A 9,715-nucleotide genomic window follows, 5' to 3' on the forward strand; every position below is an offset into this window, starting at 1 on the left:
TCGCCCGACCATCCTTTGTTCGATCTTACGTGTAAACACTCTACTACATCAGGAATTACGCATTTGAATGTGTACGTGCGACACGGTACGTTGACTATTTCATAACACATATAACATGACTCTCTCTTCTTTAATTGCAGAATGCGAACTTTGGCTAAAGAAAGAAAAGGAGGTTAGACATCAACGTCCTACTTACACAACTCAAAGCTTGCAGGCGTGCAAAAAGTCATATGACGTCCTTTGCATGAATATGCAACAAGTGTATTTTAAAAGACTATGCGAGCCAATTTCGCCTTCAAAATAGTTTTTGTCTTTTTGCTATTATAACCTAGCCCAGTGCAGGATGGATGAACTCGAACTTCTATGCTGTACTTCAACGTCGAATGTAAATAAAGCAAGTTCTTACTCCATTTGACTTGTACCTAGTGTAGGCGCACATGTTGATGCATCCAGTCTTTTACGGGGAAAATATTTGGCTCTAACGCTAGGAAGCTGTGGATATCATGAAGTGGCATCAATGGGCCATTAACATCAGTGTATCATTTTTGACAATTGTTGCGAGTAGGAAATAACTGATGTGTTGAGATGAAACCTACGTAAAGCTTCCTAATAGAAAATGTTCTTTGAATTTGGGTTTTCGGAAATTTCTGTCCATAGCTACATGCGTCCATGGTTTTCAATTAACAAATATATTAAAACTTTTCCACCTAACATCTACCATGTTTTTCCAACACCTATTTTATTATAAATCACTAGTGTGGTATGGTGACAAATATTATATCAAGCGGGACCTTGGAGAAGGGCACGAAGAGGTAGCTCTCATTTTGACAACTATGGGTTAAAAGCACGGTTTAAACCGAGAACCGCAGAAAAATACGCCCAATTAAGTTTTTAAACTTAGTTTTAAATGAAAACATTCGGGATTTCATGCTTGCATGTGACAACCACCTGGGTGTTATGTAAGTTACTGTAGGCCGTAGGAGAAATCGAGACATTACTGGTGCCAGAAAGATGGTGATCGAACGGCATTCTTGGAAATAAATGCTGTGGTTGTGAGATTGAAGCATTCATCACTGAACTTACATGCTGCTGATGGTCGCGATCCTCCACTTCCTAGCTAAAAGCTCTAGGCTATGAGGCCACCTTCTGAGACTTATCGTCGGTTTAAGGCCGTCACTTGATTAAGTAGATCACGCTGTCGGGCTAAGTGTAGTTCTATATGACAAATTTGCCCCAAGAGGGAACAAATACGACAGGGTACGGTACAAGGGTAATTAGCTGGTGTAATCCTTGAAACCGCTTATCTGATACAAAAACTGTAAACACTGCGGCCAGAGAGGTACACTAGACCACATAATTTGGCACTGCCCTTTTTCGCCTGGGGTAATGGCCAACATTCAAGATTCGGAAGATTGGGAATCCGTTCTATAAAGCGAAAATCTTGAGACCCAAAACAAAAATTCGTCCGCCTGGCGGCTGACGCCGTGACAAATCAATGTATTCTTGCGAGCTTCTAGTCGTGGAGTCCCAGCCCCCTATTCGGGTCTGCGTACCTGAGTAGGGGAGTAGGGGAACCTCCTATATCGGTGGAAGTAAAGTTTAAAAATCAATCAGTTAAGAATGCCAGTCCCTTTGCTTGTTCTGAAGGATGCTATAAGGGGTGAACCGACTAACGGTTCAATCAAAAAGTAGAAGCAGCCCATTAAATTAAAAATGCACTCTTACTCGTCGGAAAAATATTCTGCTGGGTTCAGAATTGATCCATTGATTTTACTAAAGCACTGCATTATACAGCATGAATGTTTTTCCAATTCGCAGACAAAGAGCTCGAAACATTGGCTGTTGCGCCCCGCTAGTGCATGAGCCCACTTCATAATAATTTACCTGAAGGCCACCGCAGCCTCGTTTGGAAGCGAGCATAAGTTTCAATTTTGTAAGTTCATATTCAGCCTCGAAAGAAAAGCTTCATATGATGATCATGACTGCTATGAATAAACAAAGGTGAGCTAGCATCGACTTTTACTGCAGTCTTAAAAGTGCTATTAGCTTTCCAAATTTTCCTCAGCAAATGCTAACCTTGTTAGCATCCCTGTCCAATCCTCCGGGAGCGGATACAAAGAAACAATAGAGACTTTTAGCTTACCGCAGCCCTCTACCCCTATGGTGTGCCGCCAGCATAGCATGCGCTGATTGTCCCTGCTTGTCAAGTCCGCCGGTATTTGACGGGAACGTGACGCCATCTGTCGTCCTCGGGGCGATAAGCGCGTGCGTACTGATGCTCACGCGATAGGCGGTAAGCGGTAGTGCTAAACTAAAGGTCCCTAATAAAGCACTAAAACTTTTTAAAAGTTTTTTAACAATGTTTTGCTTGTGTTTGCTATCTAGTTATTTACGCGTGCGCGTCGCATGCACTGGTGTGGCATGACCGGCATTGAACACTGCATTTGCACCGCCAATTTTGAGCTCGTAAAGTCCGAATTCTCACAAAACTCAAGTCTGAACATGGCGTGTTTTCAAGAATGCGCAGAACGAAGGATCGCACACCGGTGAATGTCGGATATGACGATTGAAAGCGCTGATGCCACAGTGCCGGGGTCAAAGTGCGGCTTCGCGCACCACGTGATGGGCACTTTATAAACAAAGCAAAAAAATGAATACGGCCGATGGCCGATAGCATATGATACATATACACGCTGCAGCCCACAGGTCAGCTTCCCTCGCCGTTGCACTGCGCAAAGAAATAATCGCCGCAGCCGGGTATCGCACCTGCTAAGCAGCCAACCCTATCATGCAGGCACTTGCACTTGAAAGCCATAATTTAGCACCCATGCCGTGCCGCGGGTGCTAAAGTATTTTCGGACAGCTCTACGTCGTTGCCGCAGGATGGAGCAGAAATAGAAAAGCTTAGCCGCCTGAATTTCCGGTGTACATCAGGGGCCTGCTACCATTCTGTACACTCCGGAAGGAAATGCCAATCTGGTTACGCAGGTTAATGTGCTAAGCCTTTTTTAGCTACGATTTCTTCATAATACTCGTGTTGTGAAACTAGTTTGGGTTTGTTGTTTTCCTATTCCGAAGTTAGAGGCACCGATTGCGAACGGCTGCCTGAAGGTAGCGGCTCAAGGTAGTGGCTGAACAAAAACAACATAAACATTGCAAATTCTCTGAAATATAGTTAAAAAAAACTGTTTAACAATTACAGAATACCGGTCTTCAAGTAATCTCGTTCCTCGTTATAGCCATAAAATCGCGTTCGTGACCATTGACTCATGATTTGATTAAGTGCTGTCCGAAGATTGTTGCTGAAGCGCATGAAAACAATACAATTCACTCTGCTTAGGTCTCAACGTATATGGGTTTCCCAAAAACGTGAGCGGTACATTTAGCAGCATATGCGCTGCGTATACTAAGCATTCCTTGCTCGGTAAAGAGGGTGAAGCATGGTCTATTTTTAAGCTACAATAGAACGAAACAACCAAGGTACAAACTCTGTAACATATGCCTATTGGTGAATGCACCTACCCCGATTTCCAGACTCAATAGGCTACAATGTTTGGACAATAATACGATGTGATACTATTTGGAATTATTAGGCTACAATTATTACAAACCACAAAAGAATTCGCTTCCTAGTTTGTTTCTTCAAAAGAATGCATTTAGATATTGCAGCGGAACAGATTAAGCCTGAATTTTGATGCATATTGTTACGACGGGGGTAAGACGTCGGAGCGCTGAACAACAAAGCTATAGGGCAGGGAGCTCAGCTGGTCAACGGCAGCGCGTCCGGCACAAGTCTTTTTCCAACGTCTTTCTCCTTCACTTGTGTTTTAGGATTCATCTTCTTCTGTACTGTTACGTTTTCTCCCTGGGCAGACGAAGCCCCCCAGTAGTTATTCGTTTCCACGAGAGTGACACGGCTTCATCCGGGCGACATGGGCAACTTTGGTTCTGACTGAGCGACGACCACTGGCTGTCATACATGCTATTTGGTAGTTCACTTCACTGACGCGCTCAAGTACAACGTAAAGGCCAGCGTAATGCGCCAATATTTTCTGGGCTAAACCACGCTTTCGGAGAGGTCGCCAAAGCCACACTAAATCTCCAGGGGCGTAAGACACATGGTTATGCCGGCTATCGTACCGAGCTTTTGAATGCTCTTGCGAAGCGAGAATTCGCAAACGGGCGACACGCAAGCTTCTTCGGCTCGACAAAGTTTCCGCGATGCACGGTTCGTCATGGACGGAGTAAGGAAGAATGGTGTATAGACAATACCGAGGAGGACGGGCATTTTGAAGGAAAACCGGGCTATAGCCGGTCGTCTCATGTGTTGCAGTGTTGAATGCAAACGTTATAAACGGCAGTATATTATCCCAATTCTAGTTGTCAGATGCGATGTACATAGATAGCATGTTTGTGAGTGTGCGATTTCTGCGCTCCGTCAAGCCGTTGGTTTGAGGGTGATATGGTGTGGAATGCCAAAAATGCGACGCACATAAACGGAGAAGCTCTTCCACAACATCTGCCATAAACTGGCCATCTCGATCACTGATGATCCCTCGCGGAGGTCCATGGCGGAGGGTCACAGAACGGAGCAAGAACAGGGACACGTGGTGAGCGGTGACTGAAGGAAGAGCTGCCGTTTCGCAGTAGCGGGTGAGGTAGTCGGCACAAACCACGACCCAACTATTTCCGTCGAATGACGTCCGGAAGGGGCCCATAAGGTCGATTCCGATTTTCTCAAATGTACCACGTGGTGGAGTCACAGGATGTTTCAGACCCTGTGGCGTGGACGTATGACGTTTGTATCGTTGGCACTCAGTGCGGCTCGCGACATATCGCTCAGTCGTCTTGCGCATCTTTGGCCAATAAAACCGGTCACGGGCACAATGGAGCGTTCGTGCAGAGTCCAGGTGACAGGAAGTGGGGTCTTCGTGCATGGCACGCAGGATGCACGAGCGGTAGCTCTCGGGAACCACAAGCAGAAAATTGGTGCCGGTGTTTTAGTACGCCTTTTTGTACTAAAGGCCATCACGGAGACAAAATGGACTGGAGGCAGTGGAATCCCTCGCCTCCGCAAGCAGTGGCTCGAGGCATATGTCGGTCTCTTGCGCAATCCGCAGAGCCGAGGCGTCGGGAAACTCGGGCACGGCGGAGGCGATGTAATGATCGAAATCAGCAGAGTCACGTTCGTTCGTAGGAAGAGGAAGACGTGAAAGACAGTCTGCATCGGCGTGTTCGCGGTCACTTTTGTACTAAACAGTGAAGTTGTACTCCTGCAGACGAAAGGCCCAGCGTACCGGACGACCAGGTGGATCACGAAGGTTGACGAGCCAACACAGGGCATGATGGTCCGTCACAACCGTGAAATGGCGTCCATATAGGTAGCACCAAAACCGCTTAACAGCGAAAACTACAGCGAGACACTCCTGCTCCGTAACAGTGTAGTTACGCTCAGGTTTGCTGAGGGAACGGCTTGCATACGCAATTACATGCTCGCCGGTTGCCGAACGTTGCACAAGCAAGGCGCCAACACCAATCCCACTTGCATTAGTGTGGACTTCAGTCGGAGCGGAGTCGGAGCCGTAGTATGGGATTTGACCTAAGCAGAAACTTTAGTTGGGGGAAAGACGCGTTACAATCTGAGCTCCAGTCGAAAGGGACGTCCTTTTGTAGAAGGGATGTCAGAGGGTAGGCGACGTCGGAAAACCTTGGAATAAATCGTCGAAAGTAAGAACACAGCCCCAGAAAACTGCTGAGCTCCTTTTGAGTCTGGGGTCGTTGGAATGCTGCAACTGTTGCAGTCTTCTGTGGATCTAGCCTAACTCCATCACGGTCGACGAGATGCCCGAGTACCAGCGCTTGAGTTCGCCAAAACGGCACTTTTTAGAATTCAAGACAAGGCCAGCCTTCTGCAGGCAATCTAAAACAATAGCGAGTCGCGTGCTATGTTCAGTAAAAGTCCGGCCAAAAATAACAACATAGTCTACATAGCACATGCAGATTTCACACTTGAGGCCACGAAGTATTGCGTCATAAATCTTTCAAATGTTGCGGCGCATTACATAGGCCGAAGGGCATCAAGTTAAATTCAAACAGGCCGTCCGGCGTAACAAATGCAGTTTTTTCCTTCTCAGCAGGGTCCATCAGAATCTGCCAATACCCCGATAGCAAATCAACTGAAGAGAAATAAGACACGAAGAAAAGCCAATTTATGGCATCGTCGATGCGCAGGAGATGATACACATCCTTTTTAGTGATGAAGTTGCGGCGATGATAGTCGATGCAGAACCTCCATGTTCCGTCTTTTTTCTTTACCAATATACGGGAGCAGCCCGAGGACTGGCGAATTCCTGTATTACGCCCCTGTTCAACATGTCTCGGAAATTGCTCGGTGATGATCTTACGGTCTGATGGCCACACAAGGTATGGCTTTTGACGGATCAGATGGGCAGATCTCGTGTCAATCCTGTGGCGTGCGCGCGACAGCGGAAAACGTTGCGAGCCGTCGGACGGCGCAAAATCAAAGACGGGTAGGTGCTGTGACAAGCGGTTCTTCAATATATGCAGTGGTGAGGTGTTCAACGATGCGCTGATCATCAGAAGAAGCTTTTTGTCAGCAGGTGAGTTAGTAGCGGGGTTGTCTAGGGAAGGGGTAACGACAGCTACACAGTTCGGGAGAGTTGCGCTACATGATGCTAGTTTGGAGCCCGCTGGAAACATAACTGGTTCCGGTGAGCAATTTATAGTCCACAGTCCGGTACGGCCGTCTTTCACGCAAACCAAACAATGCGGCACTAACACATTTTTTTTACGCACTGTAAATTAAAAGAAGCCTCAGTAGCCTCAAAAGAGTCGTTAATAGCACGGGAGCAGGACACTTGGACGCATACTGCAGAATGTGGCGGTACGACGACTTCATCACACACACACACAAAACGTCTTCATAATTTGACATTTCTTCCAAAAGTTCACGAGGAAGAGAACCACTAACACTAAGCTCTCTCGTTCGACAATCAACTGTAGCGCCGCACTTACGCAGGAAGTCAATTCCCAAAATTACATCGTGTGTAGATCGGGGCAGTACTGCAAACTCCGCCGGAAATAATGTTCCCCCCAAAGAAACTTTAACGCTGCCTACCCCAACCGGATACAATGACTCTCCACTTACTCCATGAAAATTAGCAATTTTGTCCCAAACAACCATAACTTTGTTCTTCAAAAGGTTCTTAAAATCTAAACTCATTACTGAAACTGTAGCACCAGTGTCTACCAACGCCATCGTTGGCAAACCATCAACAAGCACATTGACCTTGTTCTTTAACATGCACACAGACGGAGGAATAATAGGTAGCAGCGCACATTCTCCAGTGACCTCAGCTCCATTGGCCGCGCTGGCTAGTTTTCTGTCATTGGTAGCGGAGATTGGAGCCGTGGAGACGGGGAGCGGCGCACACGAAATGACGGAGGTGGTGTCACACTACGGACTGGCGCTGGCGAATGGCTGCGGAGCCCTTCGTTTTGAAAACGGTCTTTCCGGGAGGGATGTTCTGGCCGATAGCTGTCGATGTAGGGCTGGACGGTGCGTCGGTTTGCTGCCATCGGGGGATTCCTGAACGATGCGCGCTGATTGCAGCAGCAGGAAATGTGAACCGCGACACCACACCGGTAGCACACCGGAAGAGATCGGTCAAGAAGTGGCGTCTCAGCTGGTTCCTGCATGATAGACCGCGACGAATATCTAGATGGTGGTTCCGGGGCGATGTAGCTGTCCGGCGATCGGCGCGATGTACGACTGGAGTAAGGGCGAGGATCTATACGCTTATGGCAAGAGAATTGTTGGTAACTCTTTTCGGGTCTTGTTCGCGTAGTGCATAGGTCTTCGCGGCAGGCGAAGTCGGGGACATTCGCGGCCATCGGTGGGCACGCATCCCCATAGGTTGGAAGAGCATATACGTCACTTCCGAAGCCATTGGGCCGGGCAAGGTGCTCACGTCGTGACATCTCATCTCGAACAATTTCACGGATGGCACACAGGAGGCTTTGAGATGGCGATTCTTCAATACTAGCCACTGTAGTGACATTTGCGAGCCGTCCAAATTTTGGTGTAATGCGGCGAGTCTTTAGGGTCTCGAATGTTCGGCAATGTCTGATAACGTCAGAGACCGAACTCAAGTTCTCCTTGGCAATAAGGAAGAGGTAGACGTTTTCCGCAATACCCTTGAGAAGATGGCCTCCTTAATTGTCTTCAGTCACCCTGCTGTCGACGGTCTTGCACAACTTGAGTATGGCATTGATGTAGGTGGTGCAAGTTTCTCCTGCTGCCTGGGCCCTCTGAGCAAGTGTCTGCTCGGCCTGTTTCTTCTTTGCAGCTAGGTCACCGAAACATTCCTTGATTGTTTCGACAAAACTTTCCCATTTCGTCAGGGAGTCCTCGTGGTTCTCATACCACATCAAGGCGGTTTGCGTAAAAAAAAAACATTCGCTAGTTTAGCCACGGAATCCCAGTGTTTATAGCGGCTCACACGTTCATAACGAGTGAGCCAGTCATCAACATTTTCCCCTGCTTGGCCGGCAAAGGAACGAGGCTCGCGAAACGGTAGCGTCGCATTCGTGGTGGTCGGCGGCGCTTCGCGAGACAGGGGTAGAGGGTCCCGTGTTGATGTTCGGGGCTGCTCGGTAGTCTGCTGCATTCTTGTTGAAAAGGGTGGAAGACCAGCGAGGCGACGGCTCCGACGAAGCTCCAGCGGTTGAGGATGCGTCTTGAGGGTAGTCGTACCCAGCACCTGACCACCAATTTGTTACGACGAAAGTAAGACGTCGGAGCGCTGAACAACAAGACGATAGGGCAGGGAACTCAGCTGGTCAACGGCAGCGCGTCCGGCACGAGAGTCTTTTTCCAAAACGTCTTTCTCCTTCACTTGTGTTGTAAGCTTCATCTTCTTCTGTACTGTTACAATTAAATCGAGTCAATAAGTACCCACCTTAAATGAGCTAAAGTAAAAGAGTTGCTAAAAGCGCGTTTAAAACTTCATGAGCTTGAATTTGAAAGTTCTGACTTGTCTTCAGGCAGCAGTGAAAATGCATCTTAAATTGATTATTTGTTCTCTTTTTTACTTAGGCATTGCACAGCTCCCCGCTCGGCAAGCATTGCTTCATGAGCATAATCATGGATTTACTAAAGCAACGCCGACATTTTACTCTCGTGGCGCCTTGGTCACAAGCACGAGTGAAATCATAACGAATTTCGTGAAATGTTGCACATGTGAAGAAGACGGACCCTCGTTAGAAGCTGACGAAGAAGAAGCAGCCTGTCGCATTGCAGTCGCACAAGGCGAAAGTCTTTGTGGTATAGACTGGATCGCCTCGCATCTCCCATCGACCTCGACGTCGTCAAATAAACCTTCTTTTATATTTCGTGGAAGTGCATGGTATCAATCCCAGTACCTCTCGCAGAATGCCTTCACAATAAGTAGACACTTGGGCATGTGGTTAGGTTTTGTCGGTACAGCGCATACGACGAGGACGAGAGGAGACAGACACAGCACCGTGTCTCTGTCTTCTGTTTTTCTCGTCATATGCGCTGCACCGATAATGCCTTCTGAATGGCGTAATTGAGCGTTCTAACAGCCCGTGGTCCTTCCTGCTTTCCTGATGAGGAAGAAAGATGGTTCTATTCGCTTCTGTGTCGACTACACACGTATAAATGAATAACACG

The 9,715-nt window shown here is 47.6% G+C and overlaps 1 protein-coding gene across 2 annotated transcripts in view; it reads left to right on the forward strand.

Annotated features, from left to right (window-relative positions):
- The window catches only part of LOC146196213 (uncharacterized), a 65,290-nt gene extending 64,886 nt beyond the window's left edge, over nucleotides 1-404 (forward strand). For both annotated transcript variants that reach the window (XM_084596350.1, XM_084596351.1), the window contains exon 5: nucleotides 141-404. In XM_084596350.1, coding sequence (XP_084452476.1) covers nucleotides 141-304 — 164 coding nt within the window. In that variant the 3' untranslated portion in view covers nucleotides 305-404. The remainder of the gene's footprint in view (nucleotides 1-140) is intronic.
- The last annotated feature ends 9,311 nt before the right edge of the window (nucleotides 405-9,715 follow it).

This window comes from Amblyomma maculatum, chromosome 3, assembly GCF_055883805.1.
Source record: "Amblyomma maculatum isolate TAMU_Amacu chromosome 3, ASM5588380v1, whole genome shotgun sequence".
Taxonomy (NCBI): Eukaryota; Metazoa; Arthropoda; class Arachnida; order Ixodida; family Ixodidae; genus Amblyomma; species Amblyomma maculatum.